The 22,816-nt window shown below is 41.4% G+C and overlaps 1 protein-coding gene across 2 annotated transcripts in view; it reads right to left on the reverse strand.

The window, feature by feature from the left end:
* Positions 1-22,816, reverse strand: part of BAZ1B (bromodomain adjacent to zinc finger domain 1B) — a 36,525-nt gene that overhangs the window by 4,516 nt on the left and 9,193 nt on the right. Inside the window, exons 2-16 of one of the 2 annotated variants that reach the window (XM_018557142.1) lie at positions 20,108-20,224; positions 18,849-18,993; positions 18,008-18,203; positions 17,113-17,234; positions 16,282-16,479; positions 14,110-15,745; positions 12,960-13,098; positions 11,497-11,615; positions 11,157-11,259; positions 9,796-9,894; positions 6,643-6,820; positions 6,365-6,550; positions 2,594-2,741; positions 2,201-2,348; positions 1,869-1,990 (exon numbers count right to left, since the gene is read on the reverse strand). In XM_018557142.1, the coding sequence (XP_018412644.1) occupies positions 1,869-1,990; positions 2,201-2,348; positions 2,594-2,741; positions 6,365-6,550; positions 6,643-6,820; positions 9,796-9,894; positions 11,157-11,259; positions 11,497-11,615; positions 12,960-13,098; positions 14,110-15,745; positions 16,282-16,479; positions 17,113-17,234; positions 18,008-18,203; positions 18,849-18,993; positions 20,108-20,224 (3,656 nt within the window). Of the gene's footprint in view, positions 1-1,868; positions 1,991-2,200; positions 2,349-2,593; positions 2,742-6,364; positions 6,551-6,642; positions 6,821-9,795; positions 9,895-11,156; positions 11,269-11,496; positions 11,616-12,959; positions 13,099-14,109; positions 15,746-16,281; positions 16,480-17,112; positions 17,235-18,007; positions 18,204-18,848; positions 18,994-20,107; positions 20,225-22,816 lie in introns of both variants that reach the window. The other variant, XM_018557141.1, reaches the window with a different exon arrangement.

The raw sequence follows: 22,816 nt of genomic DNA on the forward strand, positions 1-22,816 counted from the left end.
CTACCCCCACATTGTAGAAAACATTCCCAAGGTAGTCCGCGTTTCAATTTTCAATGCCTGGAATGTGCACGGCCGACCAAGCAAGAATCAGGACTGCTTCCCTTCAAGCTGTACGTTTTCTGGTGCCTCACCAATAAATTAATGTAAGCTACGGTTATGGCGTTGTCACATACTGAGGTAAGAAACTTTGTGAACATCCAAGGTGCAAAGAGGCCGAAGAGCAGTGCCATGAACTAGTAATGTAGGAGTCCCAAAGCAAAACAATGATTCATTGTAAAGCCTGAATGGTGAACGGGTTAGGGTAAAATCCTTGAAACGTTTCTGCAACAGGAACTAGAGCAAATGACAACTTGACAAAAGCCTTTTGAAAATGTCTGACTAAGCGCGTTAAGGCGGGGTTTGCTGAAATCACAACGCATGCGGGACAGGACTAGTTGTCGGCTTTTTAATACTTAAATGTAAGCGGATACTACTTGTTTGGATTTGCTACACTATGAGCATTTTGTCTAATCTCATGGTGGCGAGGGTTCGTTAATTGATTTTCTGGAGAGTAGATGAACAAAGGAGTAGTGGAAACTGCTAGTGGTGGAGTTTGTGCTGGATACGATTAAGGCCCGGTTCACACCTGGGCGTTTTGTAGCGCGTTCGAACGCTCTGCAAAACGCTCAAACAACGAAATCCCATTATTTCCTATGGGTATGGTTCACACCTGGGCATATTACAGGCCGTATGAACACGCTACAACACATCCTACGCCCAAAGAAGTACAGGAGCTTCTTTGTGGCGTTTGTGGCGCGTTTCCATTGGGATACAGCCAGGTGGCCCTAGGAAGAGAGTTGGTCGCACTTTTTTTTCCCCGCGAATCGCGGTAAAAACGAGCGTCACACACGTATATTCGATATGCCTAGGTGTGAACCCAGCCTAAGACAGCAAAGATACAGCGTTAGTGTTTGGAAGAGCACAGAGGGATAAGCACGGACACAGGTGGTACTCACTGGAGCTGTCTGTTAAGTGTTGAAATATTGATCACGGAAAGAGAAACATCACTGTTTACCATTATTTATGTGGATAAAATGGACAATTACTTTTGATAAATTGGTGGTGGAGAGCGGTCACGGAAAGAGGAACATCACGTTGAATCTTAGAGCTTTGATAAGATGGTCACTTATTGAATATGGAATACGATCATGGATTTATGTTAAATATTGATGATTTTGTTTGCACATTGAGGTATATGTTAAGTATATTTCAGTCTCACATATATACTGAATAGCGCAGTGCACTTTATATTTATAGCAGGAATTGATGAAAGGTCTTTGCAAGAAGCAGCAGCGGGCACATTCTTCCTGAACGCTCTATGACAGGAAAGCGCGCAGGTGAAACTCCACCCAGAAAATGGTGTCAGTGCTCAGTCCCAAAGCATTAACCATTTCTGCTGCAAATCAGCAGGAAACCAGGAATTTTAAATGACACCCGGCGACCTATGTAATTGAGTTATTACCTGATGCTTGGCCCAACTGGCTTGATCAAAGAAAATCTTTAGAGACAGGGCGAGCACTGAGGCAATGCCAGCGGCTCTGGGCCTGAAAAGCGCTCCGCAGCAAACCAGTTACTGGAGCGGAGTCTGGAAAAAGCCCTACATGGAACCCTGTGCAGAAAAGGTCACTTAAGGGGATCTCTGCAATCCCAGTCAAGCTGGGTGCAGACATGGCGCTCAAAAAATCCAGACTGAGGACTTCCCCGCTGGATAGCTACTTTGGAAAATAAACTAGTTGGGAATGAATAAGAAAAAATCTAATTCTAATCTAAAATCTAATTATAAATTTCTAATTACTTAGAAATGTTCATTAAAGAGCATGTTTACTCACATCTGATCCTTCCTTCATGCTCATTGTCACTTCCTGACTCATCATCGTCATTTTCATCCTCCTCCTCCTCTTCTTCCTCTTCCTCCTCCTCTTCATCATGACTGGACTCTTCAGCATAACTCCTTTAAAGAACATAGCAAAAATTATAAAAGATTTTATTCACATTAAAAAATGCAATTGGGTGAATCAAACTGGAGCAGACAGAATCTGGAACAGTTGCCAATAGTAATCAGCTTCTTTCTTCAGTCTGTTCCATTTCATTTTATAGGCCTAAATGAAGCTGATTGGTAGCCATGGACAACTGCTTGAGATTTTGTCTTCTTTATCCTTACCTGCCCCGAGAACTGCGTCTAAGAGTTGATGGCTGGCAAGCAGGACAGAGCCATTCACCATCTGGTATGTTCAAGAGAACGGGTCGCAGACAGAACAGATGGAATGCCTTGTTACACTCGTCGCACAGGATCAGCTTGTCATCCTCGCCTGTAGAGGGGAGAGAAAAGCCATAAAATACAGACGAGCTTAAAGCTTGACCTAGAAAATAAAGGCTATGCCATAAGATTCCCACTCAACTGCATTAAAAAATAAGTAATTTTATGGAAAAAATAAAAGAAAATAATAATAATAATACTAATAATAATACTAATAATAATACTAATAATAATAATAATAGGTTATCAAAGGGTTTACGGCACTATACGATAAAATCAGATGTCTTCCATCCATACCTTTTTTGCGACATACTTTGCAGCGGGCATTTTCTGAAGACATATCCCACTTAATGCAGGCATCCAGCATACCCAAAAGCACATGCACACGTGAGAATGTCTGGGCCTCTCGGATAGCAGTCTTCCATTTTTCTACAGCTGAGGCAATCTGCAAAAGGAAAAAGTGTAATGAGCCTGGATAAGTAAATAAACCATACACCAACCATAAGGACAGGTAAAGATATGAATGTCACATCAGTTTACATGTGCATTTGAATACCAATTCAATGCAATCATGGTATTCTGTCATGTATGATTAAACAATCTCATTGAAGTCCTTGGCATGGATGCTGGATTGAGAAGCCTATGTGGTGCTGATCCATGACTGACATGAAACTGCAGTGGTCTCCTGGCAGGAGCATCTAATGCAGAAGAGAAGTTCAAGAATAGGCCAGCAGAGTCCGATGCAGTCTCAGTGATATAGGCTACATTCCTACCAATGTGTTGCAGTGCGTGTACAGTAAGCCATGTATTATGAATGTGTGGCAAGTTCCCTCTGACATCCTAGGGTGAAAAGGAAAAAAACCCTTCTCTGGTGTGACCCTCCTGGATCTGTTTTGCCAATTGGGCTTGCTGTGTCCTATTTTGCCACTGACAACCTAATCAATCTGTATTAAAACACCATCTCATTTAAATAATCAGATCTAGAAAATCAAATCTGAACAGTTTTGTTGGCAGAAAGCAATGGGTTTCCTTGCCAGTAAACCACATCCAATAAAAAAAAAAAAAAATGGCAGGACAGCGCCAAGAACTGAGATGGTCAAGAGCTGCTTTACTCAAGCTTGAAAACCAGTCTAAAGAGTATGGATAAGCATGGACAGATCAGTCCTGGACATATGCAAACTAATTGTTGGCAAGGGATCATCATTGTCTACAAGGAGAAAGTATGAAAGACCCATAAATTATTTCCCGGAGACATTCTCATTAAACCTGCCCATAGAAACGGTAGTACAAAAGTACTAGGAACACCTCAATATTAATGCATTACTCTACAGAGCTCATATCTTTTGAGAAGTACCATGATCAGACCCACATAGGAGCTAGATGGGCTTCTGCATATCACACCTATCCCAGTCATATACACATCATTAATCTGCCCTCATTATTCCCCAGTTACATGCATCATATTAAACTGATAATATTCTCCATTTTAATTCACTGCCCTAACTCGCCAACAAAATTATCAGCAGAGCAGCTTGCTCATACAAATATCAAGTAAACCCACAGAACACATCACCTTAAAAAGGAGAACTATGGGGTCAGGGCTTTTTTTTTAGTTCTAAGGGTAACGGGAGGACACAAACTAGCGTCCTCCCGTCACCCAAAGCTCAGCTCACGGTATGCTGAGAAGCCTCAGCTGAAACGGATCCTGACAATTATATCTGGACCCACCCACCTGCGTGAGTGACAGCTGGCACTGCCTATCCAGAGGCAGAGCCAGCTGAACCTGCCCCCTCCCATTCCGCCAGTCAGCGCTGGAGGATCGGACAGGGGAGGGGGATCGAGAAGTGAGCGAGCGCCGGTATGTGTTCGCTCACTTCCCGATCTACTGAGCCGACCTGTGACAGTCTCATTGTCACAGGTCGGCTAGAACTATGAGGATGAGTGAAAAGCACTCAAAGCACTCACCTCATAGTTCTCCTTTAAGAAAGAAAAACATTCAGAAGATATATAGGGAAAGTCGTTCCATGTTCTTCACAAAGTATAAATCTTTTTTACTTGTTTTTTTTCCTTCTTATACATTGCTATTTAAAAGTGAAATGCTTGCAAAGCATAGGGAGAGACAACCTGTCACATTCACTCAAGGTCAACCATGCAAGCAATGAACATGGACACTGTACTAAAACAACAGCTACTTGAGAGAAAACCACTGTCCCGATGCTTAAACCTTTCCTGTAAAATAGAAGCACATCACTTCTAGCTGATTAAATGTCTGCTTGAAACAATGTGTTTAACATCAACTTTAATAATATTCTTCCTGTACCGCAGCGCTCATTCCTCATGCTGTCACATTTTATACAGCAGGCATTTATTGTACATTAATCCTGTCATACAAATTTTAAGCTTCCAAATCCAAAGTAAAAAAACAAAACCCACCTTTACCATTTCTATAGTGGGAAAACCCCCCAACTCAGTGAGTGCCAAATATCAAATTGTTGATTAATACTCTGCTGCCACCACGTGTATATTTCATTTAGCAACACGTGTCTAAATACTGCTGCCAATAAAGAATGCCCAAACGATGGCCATAAAAGGGGAACACGCAGCCAAACACTAACAAATGCTATTTGCGCTTTGTGCAACGAGACAGATGTCAGAATTAAAAAATGTCTGGCGCATATTCAAAGGCCTCTAAAAATGGCCACACACAATTTATGCTGTGCAGGGATAAGAGACAAAAAGCACCCTGACAAAAAAATGGAAAACCTGGCAGCCGTGCGCTGGCACCACATCACAACATTCAAAAGCGCAAATATTTAATGCAAGGCAATACACGAGAGTACTTTCCACAACATTTAAGAAATTCAACAGAAGATTCTAATGTAAGAAATGTTCAACTTCTAAGAAAATGGAAGAAAAAATAAATACATTTTACAGTACACAATACTAGGCCACAGACTAGTGTAAGATTCCAACATTTCATATTACATAGACAAGATAGAGCTGTTGCTATGCAACAAACAATTCCTATCAGGGACAAAACAGCAGACGGAGCCCAGAACAAGGGAGATGTGCCTCAGGGGGTTCTTTATACAAAACAGCATTGGGCAAACAAAATGTCTACATATAGCAACCAGACGGCATTGAATTCTACTAATAGAACACCATGTTTTGGTGGGATTACCTTTAACCATTGCAGCCGTCAATGATTATGGCTGGGCAGTCAAAGGTGGAAAAGTTCACAGCGTTAATAGAAGCCATGAGCTTATTTTAAAGTAAATTGACCAGTCTTCAACGGTTAGTAGAAATTATTCTGGTAGCTCAACATTCAGTGACTCTGCTCAGCAGAGATGCTGGCACTCTCAGATCTACATTAGGAGCCACATCAGGGGTAGCAAACGTCAGCCCTCCAACTGAGGTGAAAGTACAAATACCATCATGCCTCTGGGGTCATGCCTGTCAGTCAGTGCACTGCCTCATAGGATTTGTAGTTAAACAACAGCTGGAGTGTCAAGGTAGCCTACCCCTGAACTATGTCAAACGTGATATCACAAAGCTATACCGAGAGGCTTGCTAAAAGGTATCAAATGTAAAGACTGCCAAGATCCCTACCTTTTCTTGATAAATTAATGCTCCAGGCTCCCTTCATCGCTAAACATTTGTATGAAGGTCCAGGCAAGTGGGTGCTTTTCAATTCGAGAAAAGAGCAACGGGAACTGCCAAAGCAGACTTGCCTGCGAAGGCTAATGTTCCGAGGCTTGCCCTTACTTGTGTCAAGACATTTGATACACATGCTTCTCTCAAGTTAGTGGCTTATAAAGTAATGAAGCATAGATAGGGAAGACAAGTCCAGAGACCATGCGCAAGCACACAGCTTTTAAAAATCAAGATAGCAACCCTAGCTCAAATAGGCTGCCTTTACGACACTAATCTACTGCTGAAGGGAGCCTGTAGCAGAATAGTCAAGAAAAATACTGTATATCACCTCTTCTACAACTGGTTATGTAATACTTGAAATGTCTGGTCGACAAAGCTGCATCACAAAAATAATATTTAAAAAAAAAGGAGTACCTTGGCTTCCTCTGCCATCCTCTTCTCCTCATCCTGCTCCTCTGCTTTGGCTGCTGCCTCTTCTGACTGATGTTTACGTTTTTTCTGCTTAGGAGCCATAAAACCCTGCAGGAACTTCTTAATGACAGCGGCCTGGAGAAATATGATACACTCACCAAAATCTTTTAGATTATCCAGAGAACGAACCTGTCAAAAATAAAATGTTAGAATTAAGATCTGCGGCAACAGCGACATAAGCTCCATTTCTAAGAACATACAATACCACTGCTGATCCTTACCCTGGTTTCAAATTCTGTAGCATCATCCAGATAACCTAAGCCTCCTTTCTGCAACCGTGTGGCAACCTCAACAATATCACTCCTCAAGAAATTCAGTAATTCCTGGTGTCCATCGCATATCTTCAGACCCAAGTTCTGCTTGCGAGCAAGGTGTATGGAATGTGCGATGTCTTGATATCTGCACACAAAAGCCGGATTAAATCAAATTGGCACATAATAGGGAAATGCATTCATGCTGCACATAAAAAAATAAAAATATCAAGTTTGGTCTGGTGACAGAATTACAGGAAACCTGTACTAGAACACTCTGGCTAGTTGCCTAGCTGTGAATTGCTTCAATAATTTAATTACGAATCTGATTGTTTGGTCCAGGTAAGTGAAAAAACAACCTACCTGCATACTGAAAAAGTACTAAAAAAAGGTATTACTTCAGCATTGCAGCCAAGGAATCATTTTCTCTCTCATCCAATGAGGGATACAGAACTTTGTACTGTTTGGTTATACTGCTGCCTTCAGAACTGAACACTGGCAAACAAAATCTGTAGGCCAGCCCTCCTACTTTCAGCATGCCTAGGGTCCTAGGGTAGTCGACAACTTCTCAGCTTTGTGGAGAAAAGTAACCTCTCTCTGCTACTTCGCTTGTCTTCATATGCAGCTACCTTTTCACAGGTTGACTTAAGCGTGCCATACTCAGACCTCACTAAACTGTACAATTCAGGGTAGCCTAAAATGTGACCTGTGGCACTGGGTTTTCCATTGTAGCACTTGCCAGACCTTCATGTACTAGTAAAAGTTAGCTGTGGAGAACTTTCTAAGACCAGAGCCCTGGTATTATCTCAGCACTTGTCCTGTCTCGAGACCCAATGAAGGGAATTTATCAACGCTGGAGCAGACAAAATCTGGAGCAGCTCTGCATGGCAACCAATCAGCTTCTCTCCAATTTGTTCAGTTAAGATTTGAAAATGAAGAGGCCGATTGGTTGCTGTGCACAGCTGCTCCAGATTTTGTCTGCTCCACTTTTGATAAATTCCCTTCAATGTGTTAAGACCATAAGAGCTCATTTCCCATAGTCCATGTGGCAGAACAGTTCCAGGCGTTAGACTCACCCCCCAAACTCAAAGGAGGCATCCACCCCATTTTGAGGGCGCTAAAGATCTTCTTTTGGGCCTGGAAATACAGCATCGAAACCATGAAGTCTGACATCAGGGATTTTCCTCTTTCCACTCTCAGGAACAAGGAATGCAACCTTGTGAATATTACCTCTGCAGGTTTCTCAGCTGGTAGCCCTATACTTAAAAAGAACCCTTTCTGGTCTTTAACAAGGACAAAGGTGGTATTGAGGCCTTGAATTTCCTTTCCATCTCAGAAAGTTTCAGCTTCTCACCTCAACCTCACTCTTCAGTCCATCTGTCCAGCTCCAGTTCATCAAAAGGTGAAAAGTAGGAAAGTAGTACAGAAAGCATGAAAAACACTGAGGGAAGCTCACTGAACCACTAAATAGCAGCAACAGTACCCAGCTGCATTGCTGGTCACAATACCAGATTGCTCCACCCAGCAGCCCTTCCAAATAGTAAATCTATCAGAGCCCAGCTTCTGTGCCAATGATATAGCACAGTAAGCTGAGTCTATGTGCTATGTCCCTGAAACTTAACACACCCAAGGCACCTAGACAAGTGTCACCAATGCCTGGCCGCTGCATAATTTTCACTAGCGATGCTGCTCCTTGCATGAAATGAAAGTGGCTATCAATATCCAGGGAGGAGGAGGGAAATAAACCATAATCATTTTCCTCAGCAGGCCTGAGCACAAGGGGAGAGCCTGCATTTGATTAATCTAGCAACCCAAATTTGGTGGTTTCAGTGTCACACTAGACAAGGACTAAAGCTATGAAAAGGCATCTTGGAGTGACTGTATTAAATGTTTGCTATACATTACAATTAAAAGGCAGACTCACTTTTAAAGGCCATGCACATTATTAAATTGCCTTGTTTTAAAGCAGCTTATTTATTTGAACTGGCTGCCAACACATAGCAACTGAGCCAAAGTTGGACAAACAATATTTTATGACTGCAAATCACAAAGCACTAGGTTTGTTATGTGCAATGGGCACCTTACATTGCGGGCGCACTGGGGTGTCAAAGTGAAAGCTTTACTGTCCTGGTGATGTGCACATAGTGTGAACGAGTCCTTTATATCCTGAAGCAAAAAGTTTGTTTTCTGAACATGGCTAATGCTATTGTACAAACAAATCATTGTACAAGCGAAGCAGCTTGCAGAACATATTTAGCGCCATCTAGTGCCTACAAATAGGGCTGCATTGCTATAATTTTGCTTTAGTGAAGGGGGCCTTAAATTTACTTGGGAGCCACTGGGCAAATTTTCTTCACCCATGGGGGCCACTTGACAATTTTCATAAAATTTAAGAACGTCAAAATGAAATGTAACTATATAGGGTACCAACATTAATGTCTGCGTGTTTAGAATGTCAGTATAAGTGTTATGGCCTATTTGTATGCAATGTCAGTATATATTTTTTTGTGTTGGGTGTGTATTGTCAGGATTTTTGTGAGTGATGGTGTGCGAGTCTGTGATATCAGTATGTGTATATGTGTGCAGTGTCAGTATAGGCATTTTGTTTCCCTACAGGTTTTAATTTTTAATCAGAAGACCAACAGATTCACTGCCACATTACAATCACACATACAGAAATACAAAATACACACCCACACAGAGAAAAAACGCACACACAGAAATACACATTTTTGCAGGTAGGTGGTGAGGAGGCACAATCCCTGGGGATCCAGTGGTTGATTAGTAAGGTCTGCACCTTTGGCTGTTGCAGGCAATACCAATCCATCCTTTCGGATAGTGCTCAGTGAAGGCTGTCAGAGCACCGGCCGAAAGGAACTGAGTGCCGGTACTGCAAGGAGCAGCTATTCAGTCTGCATCCTAAAAGGGATGCAGACCATGCAGCTGCTCCCCCAAGTCAGGTACGCGGTCCCTAACTGTGTGCCTGACTTGTCAGCTGGCTGCAGGCCACATGGTATTTGGAGACTCTGCTTTAGTGTATCTGTTACCACCCAACTAGCACTGATGGGTCATTGTTTTATATTCAATGGTAGACCACAGGAAGGAATTAATTTGATTACAAACCTTTTCTGTAGTCTCTCCTTTAGTTGGCTCTCCCGAAAGCCCTGAGGATGTAGAGAGTCTAGAAGCTCATCCAACTCCTTCTGTGTATCACATAGGAACCTGAGTGAATCAAGAACATATGTTTAAGCAATTTCAGATATTGGGCATCATTCTCACAGGCATTGGATCCATGAGAGCATTAACACCCTTGTATTTTGGGAAGCATTTGGCCATCAAATCAAAAGTGAACAGTCACCATCAACCCAAAGTATGTATACAGAGTGCCTTGCTCAGTGATTTGTTCCAAGCTTTGCGGCTGTGCACACTCATCCTGCCCAGTCAATGTGGAGGGGGGAGTGGGGAGTGGGGTGCTTAGCAGGGGTCAAAACCACATCTAGGCACCCAAGTGAAAAAAAAAATGCCTTAATTTTATTCCTTGAATATCGTGCTACTACCTATAGTATGATACATAAATTAGGCATGTACATCTTGTTGAGCTTCAAAGGAACATATCAAAACGGAAATATTAACTGCCATTGCAGACTTGTTTCTGAGCACTATACATTGTTTTTGAAAGTGCAACCTCAAGGATGTGTCATTTGCATCTTTCCAGCAAAACATGCAGGATCACCGACCAGGAACAAGTTTACTTGTTCCAGGTCAATAACTGCCTAAAAACGAGGGAACAGTAAGAGATGACCACACCAGAGTATACAGCTTCAAACATAAGTATGACTATTTTAGATTTTATATATCTGACAGTTCTATTTTTTTCGCTTCGGCACTTTTTTTTGGGACCATACAACTCTGAGAACATCAAGACAGTATCATATACTAACTAAAATGCATAGAAAGAGTGAATAAAAGGAGTTAACTGTAGAATGCAAGCACATTTATCAAACCACTTACTAAAGCAGGGATGGCCAGACTGCGGCCCTCCAGCTGTGGTGGAACTACGAATCCCATGAGGCTTTGCAAGAGTCTCACAGCCACAGACATGACTCCCGGATAGAGATGCTTCATGGGATTTGTTGTTTCACCATAGCTGGAGGGCCGGAGTTTGGCCATCCCTGTTTAAAGTAACAATAAAAGTATTGGACCACTACACAATAAAATAAGTGTGACAAGCGGAGAACAGATTTTCAGAAAAGCAGAACAAAGTATTGATATTTTAGTTTTGCACAGATGCTGGAACTGAGTTATAAGCTAGTTTTGCAGTCTGTGAAATACTATTCTAATTTCTCAAACTACAGTGGCCAACTAATCTCAGCCAATCCCTATTCAGTCTCTCTTGCTGACGTGAACCAGCAACAGTAGTAAGAAGATGGTGCATTTGTTATACAATTCAACACTGAGTCTCAGATTGAAGGACTATAACTCACCAGAGATTCTGCCCTTGTTTAGGCACTGTGCTCTCTACCACTTTCTCCTCCTTCTGCATGGAATCATCTGGCCCACCAACACTGCTGTCTGCATCTTCACTATCTGTGTTACCTAAATAGTTTAAAAAAAATAAAAAATAATAAGAGATGGAAAAAAAAATGCTGCAGATATAAAATGATACTTTAAATACATGATATTGATAGTACAAAATGGTAAAAAAAAAAAAAAAGGAACCACCACTGCAGTGCCAGCACGAAGGAGATATTTAAAAGCAAGATCATTATGGTCCTGGCCGTAACAAACAGACTGTTGGAGCCATGTACAAGTGAAATCTCTTACCCTCATCCGCTTCTTCCTCCTCCTCTTCCTCAGGAAGACTAAAGCTGTAATTAATACTGTCATGTACCCAGCCCTTCTCAATGAACAGTCCTGGAACACCATCTGAGAACAGCCAATACCTGTTAAGAAGGTAGTTAATTGCGAAAATGAACAGTGGCGTACACAGAAGATCACGAGCATAGTACACATGAGCAAGACTGGGTGGGTATAACCACATTATACAAACAAAAGGATAAAGAAATAAAAAGCACCCATACCTTGAACAGCTAATCTGGAATGGTGCAGTATATGTAACCATGTAATTGTGGGGGGGTGGGGGGGAGGGAGGGGGTGAAAGAGTACAATTAATGCCTGTGCCCAAAATCAGGTGAGCTATGTACTATGACTCCAAAGTCCACTAGGAGACAGTTGTATACTGTCGGGTTATATTGCTGCCTACATGAAGGCTGGACACTGGCAAACACAAATTGCAGAAAGCCCAACGATAACCCCTCCTACTCCCAGCATGCCTCAAATTTCTGGTAATGTAGTACTAAGAGCATAATCTATCCTCTTATCCTCTATGGACTCCAAGAAAATGTTGTAGTGTAGATTGGGGAGTAAAGATCCCATGGAGCCACTAGAGCATTCACTGCTTCACTAGAGGATGCCTGTACTTGGAGATGAACCTGTCCAGTTTGCAGTTGAATCTGGACGACAAGAGGTCCACATCCGGCATTCCCCACCTATGATACAGGTCTTGGAACACTTCATAGTCAGCCGTCCGCTCTCAGAATACAAAAAGGGAACAGGGATTCCTCGATCAATGTAATTTTAGCATTGATGGAGGAATCTGCTTTATTAATATCGCTCAGCCTGCTGGTTAAGGAATAATAATAATAATAATAATAAGAGCAGTGTATGGTCAGCTTTAGTAATGAGAGCTCCTGGTGCTCAGCCCTCATGGTCTACTAACAAAAGTGAGTTTTTAGAGATGGTCATGCCACAGCTTTGGACCCTGACTGTACTCAGAAGCAAACTTGCCATTACATGCAGGTCTGGAAAAAGCAACAATGCAGAGTCCAGCGGGGGGGAGTTACAACTTCTCAGCAGAGCATGGGGAAAAAAAAAAAAGTTAAATTCCCTGGATGCTGGGAATAGGAGGGGTTCCCCTCCCTTTTTTGTTGAGGTCCAACCCCACAATATATATAAGACATCCTGTGTCTCTCAATGAATGAGAAAATAAAATAAATAGATGTTTACATCCAGAATTGTTTAACATGGTCATCTAAAAAAGACAGGAAGAGGGAGAGCAGCACAAGCATTCAATCAGTTGTGCTGCAGTGAAAGGAGCAGGCTGACGAGAGAGAGAGCGGAGTGACAGCTCAGAGAGAGCGGAAGATGAGCTCATCAGTCTGTGTTCTCTTTTTATTGTCCAGCTGCAGGGTGAAGGTGCAAAGACGACTTCGAAGGGCTAAATTTACCTATTGTGATTTCGGTCTGTGCCAATGGGCGATCTTCTCAGCACTTCCTTTGCTTTTGCAATCCCTTCATGGAAAGCTTTCTCTGCAGAAGCTTTCTGTTTGCGTATTCTCTCCTCTTCTGCCTCTTTCTGGAATCTTTCTGCAAATTAATTGTTAAGTAGAAGGTTAGTAATGTGATATAAAAATGTCAGAAGAAGTGCACTAGAACAAAACCCCAAGTAGCAGTGGTGCTGTAAGGCAATATCCAATGACTAAACATGCCGAGCCAGCCATGCACAAGTGTTATTTAGGGATGGGCTTAATCCCTCATGCATTTGTGTATTATTTAGTCCTAATCTACAGAACAAACTGGCTCCAGCCAAGTGAAATGAGTCACGAGTTAAAAACCATTGCACCATCTGGAGTAGGGAGCAAATGAGTGACAACGTCACCTCAAAAATTTAGATTATACCTACTTTAGGTGTGTTACATGTTCCCATATTGCAGAACTTGCAACAAAAATCGCTACTTACATTTTTAAGCACTTTTTACCTGCTTAAAAATACAAAACTAGCCTTTCCCCGTGTAATGTTGAGGTGGCTATGCGAAGTTACGTTTACTTTAATTAACCCTGTCTATACTGGGCTGACAGATTTCATTATCAGTTGTAAACTAGATTTCAACGTCTGTCCTAACAAAAGAGTTGAAAGGAGTTGAAAGGTGTTGAGGAAGCTCAGCCTGACCCTCAGGTCAGACCATCTACTTTCACTTTAAAATTGCTCAGAGTAGCTTGGAATCTGCACAAAGCGTTCACCAAATAAAAACCTAAAAAGGAAAACTGTATTTTTAAACATTGTTGGGTATGTTGTGCAAATAGGAAAATATAGTGGGGTATTCTTTTTTTTATTTGATTACAAAAGTGGAAGTACACTTTAAAAATGCATATGACTGACATCTGTTGGTCATACCCGTTTAAAATCGTATTAGCAATTATGCAAGTGTGTTACTATTAACCTTGAGTTGTAGTGCCACGCACAAAGAAAAGTCACCTTTAGCTTTATAAAAGGCAATGTAAAAAGGAGCCTGGCAGTACCAAAAAATGGATTATATTGAGACATCTAAAAATAGACAATTCGGAAAATTAGATTATATAACGCAACCAAATTCTTACCTTTGGAAAGTTTTTCATTTTGCTCCTTTTCTTTTTTGGCTTGTATAGCTTGCAGCCTCCTACTCTTCACAGCACTGATCATGTCCTCAGGTTCTTGCTCTGCTGGTGCTGGATCGGTTTTATTTACTTTATCAACTTTCTTAACAAGTTGTTTGGGAGCTACCCCTTCCTCTTTACCCTTGGCCTCCAATTCTTTCCTTTTTTGCTTCGCTGCCCGCTTTTTATCATTTTCTTCTTTTAGCATGGCTAACCTCTCCTTCCAGAGCTCACCTGACCTGTGCTGCTTCTGATCCACATGGTCCTGTACAGAGTAAGTCATGAGGATGCGGTGACAAAGAGCAGTGAGGATGTGAAGCTTTTCCTCTGTTGTCAAGTCAAAAAACTCTGATGTTTCCAATTTCTCCAGGAATTCATCTTCTACTTCGTCATCCTGGAAAACAGCAGATCCCTCGCTTTCATCATCCCCCTTCTCCGTACAGTCACTTTCTCCAGCGGGAGCATCAGATTTTCTGAGGCACAAACGAACAAGCTCTGAAGCAGAATGCATGGTGAGTGGAATCTCAGACAGCTTCATGCCAAGCTCACCATAATCCTCAGCAATCTCATCTTGTAAGAGAGTTTGTAGCAGCACAACAAGCACTCTGTTAAGATAAAGAAAACCACCCTTTTCAGCAGCGAGGGCATCCATAAGAGAAATGGCAGTCACTGGGTACTGACCATCTGGAAGTAACAGGTCAGAGTAACAGCTTAGAAACTCTGCCACCATTGCTACATCACCAAACAAAGCATTAGGTAGCCCTTCTGGAGTGTCTACCAACTTGAAAGATGGCAAATTCTTGCCAGCCAAATCCTGGTCCTCAAATCTCTTTTGCTTCTCTAATCTTTCTTGCTTCTCTTTTTGCTTTCGTTCCCGAGCTTTTTCCTTAAGCCGTGCTCTTAATGCTTCCCTCTTCTTTCTCATGTGGTCCTCCTTCTCTGCATCAGTCATCATAGCCCAGCGTTTGCGTTCCTCCAAATGCTCATAACGCTTCTGTACCAGTTCTTTTAGCTCATCAGGCAGTCTACTGCGTTCTTCATCAGTAAGAAGCCTTGCCACCTTAGAGATGAGAGCAGATAGAGGGCTCTTTCGATCTTCGCGATTCTTGTTATCACGGTAGTAGGAAATCAAATGCAAAGCAGCAGCAGGAAGCCGCTTTTGAGGCTTGCTAGCGGATTTGGGGGTAGATGAGGCACTCCTAGGTCGAGATGCTTTAGGAGAAGCCTTAGCCATATCCAGCAATGTCATCTGCTTCATTTTAGAATTCTTCTTAGGTGAGCGAGCTTTACCAGATACCTTCTGTCCATTGATGACCTGAGACTTTCCACTTTTCTTTTTTCCTTTCTTGTTAGGACTCATGAGTTTCAACAACTTTTGCAGTTCCTCTGGTGAACATTTTCCTTCCAAATCCTTTAGTTTTAAAGGTGAGCCCAGCACTACTTTTTTTAGGTTCAGCTGGCAAAATAAACTAGGGCTGAGAGGAGATTTCTTGCCTTTTTGAGCAGATTTGTCACCATCAGTCTTGGCTTTTTTTGGTTTCTGATCAGGAGATCCTGAACTCTTCCTCTTTGTTGCGGGTGTTGGATTTGCAGTCATGTACTAAAAAAAGGGGGGGGGGAAAAATACAATTTGCATGTCAAGACTCGCATAATGGCAAAAAAATTATGGAATTGTACTGTACAATTCAGCAAAACCAGTAAGGCACTACGTTGGGATGTAAACAATAAAAGCACTACGTACAATCACTAGATGATCAGAAATGCTACGTAACAGCTCCTAATCACACTGCTGAAATTAGAAGCTGCCCTGCCATTTCTGATTTCTATGATGGGAGTCAGTCACTAGGAGCCAAACACCATAAATACATCTGTCCTATGATCAGGAACAAGGTTTAAACAGAAAATAAAGAAAGCAAACCACAAAACCTTGATTCTTACTTAAAGAGTAAAGTGAGGAAAATAAAACAAACAAAAAAAACTCTGCTTGCACACTTCAGCACAACACTCATTTACAGTTACCATTAATTTCAATTTTCAAATGTCCATTCACATACATAGCATGCCATGTACCTCAACACTTACTGTGAAAAGCTGCCTTCCAGAACCAGAAAAAAAATGTCATTAATAGCAACTTACTTTATACGGATCCAGTAAAAAGTCACTGAACTTGCTGGGCAATGAGTATTTCTTAACCAGGTCATCCTCAACAACCCATGGAGCATTCTCCCCTGTGCCTAGCCGCAAAGAATTATGACGGATGAAGTAGCGAAGTATCTCTTTGTTGGGAGGGCGCTCTGAGCGATACAGACTTTCTACAGGAACCACGCTGATGACCTGATTAAAGAGGGAAAAATCAGGTTAACATATTAAGCCCAATTATTTAGATTATAAAAGGTGTTCAGGACACATGATGTGCAGTTGGGTAAACAAAATATAGCAGAAGATTGTTAAAACAGAAGCTGATTTACTAAGAGAGTTAAGAATCTTTACTCCGTTTAGTTAATATTCACATTAATTATCCAATCATGTGAAAAGTAAAATTCCTGTTCACTTTAAATACCCAATCATGCGCAGAGAAAATAAACAGGAATATTCATGTCACATTACTGCATAATTGCAGTGAATATTCAATTTATTGAATGAAGATTCTCAACGCCTTAAGAAAAAAATCAACCACCTTGATTGTTCCTATAACAAACATGTCTAAGAATCAGACAATCAGTTATAGATCCAAACCTAGAATACAAAAAGGATAAAAGTCAACACTGTCATTAAAAAAACACTTTCCAAATAGTTTTGTATTGATTTTTTCCCCCAAAACAACCAGCGAGTCACAATTCCAATTATGATTGTCCTAACTAAGAAGAGGTCTGTGATGTTGGAAAGCCTAACAACTGCAACTAAACATTTCCGAGGATGACAAAAGCTACTAATAAACTTGGTGGAAGAAAAGGTAGCATCTCTCACCTTATCTTCATTCAGCAATTTAACGTCATATTTGTGTGGTAGGAATTTAGGCGGTACCCATTTTTTCTCCTCTTTTTTGAAGCTTGCAGGCAGTTTACGGGGAGAACGTCTTGCTCTGTCACCTAAGAGAGAAGCAGTTAGTGTAGTTGGGTGTCATTCAGAATTTTTTGGCTTACTCTGACACTTTAGACAGGCCTAAAGCAAATTTGTGCTTTGTCCATTCAAGCCAAAGCAACAGACCTTCAATCCCCCATCCTCAGAAACATATACTTAACCCCACTTCAACACCAGGAACCAATCCGTGCTGTCCATAGCCCTGTGTAAGCTACACCTCCGGTGACTCGTAGCTCACACAGGGCTTTCCTTACAATCACTGAATAGAACAAATCCAAAAGGAAAAGCCCAGCTGCACTCCTAGGAAAGTTAAAATGCTGGCAACTTATCTGAACATCATGAACAGTCACCACCCGGAACCACCACCACCACCTCTGGCGCATTTCACCCACAACACTGGAATTGCAGAGGTCATCTATGATTAAGCCAAGCCCACTCAGTTCATGTTGTCTGGCTACATACCAATGCATGATAGGAATGGAAGGGATTTGTCCGTGCATGTGCAGAAGACTTTAGGTCTAACATGGAGTTTCCAGCACTGGCTGGAATTATGGGATTTGACTCATGTGCAGAAGACTTCAGGCCCAGACAAGAGTTTCTAGTGATAGATGGAAACCATTTGTAGGATACCTATACAACTATTGATGGCATTGGTTTAAAATAAATCCTAAAACCATATTTTGTGCTTTGCTGAATGTTTAGCACAAAGGCTTAGAACTACAACGTAAACAGCCAAGTACCACTGTACACATCATATACAACACTAAAAAGGGATCCTTACTTTCTCTCAGAGCATTTAAACTGTCTCGGCGGTTAGTCTCTTCCTTCATCTGGTTATCTTGTGCCACTTGGCTGGAGTTTTCCTTGTCACTGGATGGAGAATCACAAGACCCAGCCTTCTTTTCTGCTCCAGCCTCATCTTGTTCGAGAGGATGCATCATTACTATTTTAGCACGCAAGTATTTCTCTGGGCCAACCTGAAGTACAAGCTCTCAGTTACATTTCTATAACAACATGTCTTTTTAGAAAGTGAATTAGACTACCAAGAAGTACATTTCAATTCATAGCTTACAGCAAAGGTTATTAGGCTGCCACACTTTCAAAACAGCAGTTTTTAAATCATTTTGAATGTTGTGCTTAAATTTATGTCCCACTTAATTATTTGATCAACAAAGAAACAGATCATGGGCCAATAAGGTACATTGTGCTTTCTGAGTGTCCCTAAATGGGTTTGATCTATTGAAACTGATTAAGGCCCAATCCACACCAGATCAGTTGACATCTGTTTAACGGATGCCAACACAAGGACATCTGAAAATGAATGGGTGTGCGTTGTGCTTTATAAATAAAAAAAATAAAAAAAAAAGTTAAGCATGGCTTCATGAAACCAAAGCTGAAGTCAGACACTCGGGGCCAAAAAAAAAAATCTGGAACAAATTGACTGTACTAAATTTCCACTCCTTAAACTGCACACACTTCAGAACTTGTTACAGTATCCAAAGAAATATTGATGGCAAGGTCCCCAATATGGTATTCATGTAGATACAAGTTTACATTTAAAAAATCTTACATTTGGCTGTATGATTATACATTTCATTCAGAGGTGTATGTCGGTCACATACCTCAACATCACACTCTTCACCGATAGCATATTTGGTCATGATCTCCATCCAGGACTGGTCTACAAGCTTGTCTAAAGATACAGTGTTATGATGAACCATCTCCAGGACCTGCTTCTCATACCACAAGGGGAATTCTTCTTTCAGCCTTTAAGAAAAACACCATATACAATATGAATATACAAGACCTAAAAGAAGTCAGAGGTAACAAATGTCTACCTTCAGAAATGACTGGTTAAGAATTACACAGCTGTATGGACTTCTCTGGACTTGCAGCCAGGTGAAAAGGACATTTTTCTAGATTTAGTCACTTGCATATCCAGCCCGAGCACTTCCAAGCCCTCATCTCCCTTTGTATCTATAGGTATTGATAAAATTGTCACTTTCCCTTCGAGGAAGTAAAACGTAGATTTCTTTGGATCTTTGTCAACAATCTCAGCATGTCTGGCAGATCAGGTCCCTCGTTTTGAACAACTTTGGGATCCATTCTTTGCATTCTCATGCTTTTGACAGATGCCTACTTGTGCTCTAACAACATGTAGGAGACTTTGCCACCTTCAGACAGACACAGTACCAGGAGTGGATTAGCTTTGTCCATTTCTCTTTGCTTCTTACTGATCTAAGTTTATTTTTTTTCTCTGCTCTCATCTGTTTTTCCTTTTCTGTTGCTCACTTATTTGCATCGCCCTATTTGGGTTCATGGGATATACCTACTTTATTATTTTATGCACAGACGATTGATTCCCTGGTACCCTGCTTTTTTCTCCCTATCCTGTGGGTTTTCACTGCTCAGTGGTGGTACCTTTGTTCCTTGTATTGTGTATCCTAATAGTGTAACACGTTGGTTTTTGTGCTGAAGCTTATCCTTGTTAACATTTACTTTTATACTTTTATTTTGAAGAATAAAAATTGAACTTAAATTTGTCAGACTTCTAATGAAAACAAACAGAGGTTTCTAAGCAGTTAAAAACTGAATTAATTTGTTTTAAAGTTTGAGAATTAATAACTTCATATTAAAAGCAGAAAGAGTTGAGTGGGGGGGGCTCAGAAAGCCTTGAAAGAGCTTTAAAGCTCTTTCAAGGATTGTTAAGAATATGTAAATAGTAATCTCCATAACACATGCACGTGTGCTCAGACTAACTGTACAAAAGGGACATTTGAGAAATCTTGGGGCGCTAAAAATGTTGGATCCTCCCTCACATTATGAAGAACTTTTAGAAAAACAGCTTCAACATGTCTCTAGCCAAAGTAAAGCTACTCACAGTTCTGACACTTCCTGTTCTTCATCCCAAGCCTCCTTGTGAGTCAGCTGACTGCTTCCTGTACTTTTGCATGTCCAGATCCGTTCTGCGTAGCGCTGCAAGCGTGCTTCGTATTCTCTGTAGACAGCTGGTTAAGGACAACTCTGACAGACACTCACATTTTTTTTTAAACAATGTACCAGTTTGGAAATCAAGCAGAAACCTAAGACATGCGAGATCAGTTAGTAAAGTCAAATAAGAGTTTAAGGAAAAAGGCACCTACATTATAAAATGAGTAAAGCCGTGTATACACGGATACACGGTGCAAATTGCAACAGATTCAGCAGGAATTGGCCAAAACTCACTCCTTTGGTGACCCTATTCCCTCAGCAGAAGTTGGTTCATTAGACTGACTTCTGATAAAAGGAACATGTTGGGAAATCTTTGGCCACACAACTTGAAGCATCCACCATCAGAATACAATAGAAGCAGCGGGAGATTAGTTATATATTCTTCCTTCAGCCCCCAGGTTGTACAAAGAAAACATATACATGTATACCCTACTAGAAACGTGAGTTCTATCTATTTCTGAAGGACAGTGACATCAAGTGGCGGGTTGCGGGCATTTGAAAACCAGAACATAAAAGGGAAGTTAAAGAGACGATACCATGTCAACCCCAAACGTGTACTGTAGCAAATGCCAGCACTTGTACATTATGTACCATGACAACTGTAATAAAACAGGCAGCAAAGATACTACAAGGTTACCATGTGTTTGCTCAGGAGAAGTTCACCTTTATAACCGTTTCTTCATGCAAGTTGTTTCCTGCTTTATTCATTTCTACCTTTTTTCATTGTGCAGGAAGCACAGCATTGATATACAATGAGCAACTCTAGCTTCCCAGTGTATGTTTAATTACAATTCCTTCAAAAAAGGCAACAATGGCCATCACATTTAAAAACCAATAGGGAAACTCAGCAGGCAGGAGAGGGCTTTGCCAAGCTTAGCATATAAAACCAGTTGCCCCCATTTCCGAATTGTTTAGAGAGATACAGATTTTACTGAAGGCAATCTAGGCACATGCATTTTATATTCATCATGTCTTCAGTTTAAATGGTCCAGTCTGTGGTAGATATAAAGTGACACTAAACACTATTAAATATGCATCTTATTTGTGTATCACTCGGCTGTAGATAGTCAAATCATCTCTGAATTGATGCTGACACTGTCCTTCCTTCCCCATAGTCCTGTGTGTGTTGTAAAGTAGCCATCGCTCCAAGCTCACTCCTGTGATGGACTACAATCTCATGTTTAGTTTACTAATTTGTAGCGAGTTTGTAGTCCCATCCTGTGAGTGAGCTTGGAGCGGTGGCTACTTTACAACACACAGGTACCACAGGGAGCAAAAGTAGCCACCCTCCAGAAGAAAGGACAGTGTCAGAATGAATTCAGAGATGATATGAGGATCTACAGCTGATACACAAATCAGGTACAGTATTGTTAATAGTTAAAAGAAATCTATGGTGTAACCTTCCTATCCCATAGTTCTCTGTAGGGTTATAGAAGGACATATACCAACATCCTCCAATGACCCAAAGCCCAGTATATAGCAGGCTATTGCCACTATATAGTGAGAGCGCCCAGTCGGGACAGATCCCCACAATACTGTCAAGATCCACTAAGCTGGCTGATTGACAGCGGGCTCTGCCCATATGCCCGCCACCTCCCGTTCGTTCCTCCAGTCAGCGCTGGAGGATCAAAAAGGGGAGGGGGAATCCCTGAAGGGAGAGGTGACTGACAGTCATCGCTCTCTGCAGGGAGATGATCGGGAGGTGAGCGAGCGACAGTATGTGTTCGCTCACTTCCCGATCTATAGTGTCGCTGTGCGATAGCTCCAAGGTCACAGGTCCAAGGTCACAGGTCGGCTTTAACTATGAGGAGCGAAAAATCACTCACATGATAGTTCTCCTTTAATGTACATGACTGTATTTATAATATTTAGCGTCACTTTAAAGACTTCAAAATGACTTATACAGTTTATGACTAAACACATTGTTGGGACAAGAACCATTTTGCCTGCCAGTCTGTAAGGCCCCATTCACACTAAGCGACATACCTTTTGCAGCGGATCCGCGCAGCAGGGATAGCGCGACGTCCCATCGACGGTAGCGCGACCTTCACCATCGGGCTCCATTAAAAAAATTGCACAAAATCCGCCGAAAAAAGTGCCCTGCTAGAGCGATATGGCGCTAAGACAGCTCCATTGAATAACATTGGTCGGCAACATCTCGCGCGGCAAAAATGCGCTAAATCGCTTAGTGGTAATGGGGCCTAAAGCAAAGCAGGCACCTTTCTGATCCGTTCATTACATTTATGATATTTAGTTGCATAGTTCAAGGAGATAATACTTCAAAGTCTGTTCAGACTACCTCCTAGCTGTTCTCTGGATCAGTAGCGAGTGTCACTATATTGGTGGCTTCCATTATGGCGACTTCCTGAGCAGAAAAACCTTGTACCTCATCAAATACTGGGGGTATTAAATCACAACTGGATTAAACAGAATCTGGAGAAATAGCCCATAGTAACCAAGCAGCTCCTCTCTTTAGTTAAGTTAAAGCGGAAGTGCTGAAAGATAGAAAGATGCTTTACAGTCTCTTCACCCCTAGAAAACCTGCAATCGTCACTTTTTGGTGTTTCCTGAACCCTTACTTTCAGAAAAAAAAAAAAAA

This window comes from Nanorana parkeri, unplaced genomic scaffold, assembly GCF_000935625.1.
Source record: "Nanorana parkeri isolate BGI_ZX_2015 unplaced genomic scaffold, ASM93562v1 scaffold269, whole genome shotgun sequence".
Lineage (NCBI taxonomy): Eukaryota > Metazoa > Chordata > Amphibia > Anura > Dicroglossidae > Nanorana > Nanorana parkeri.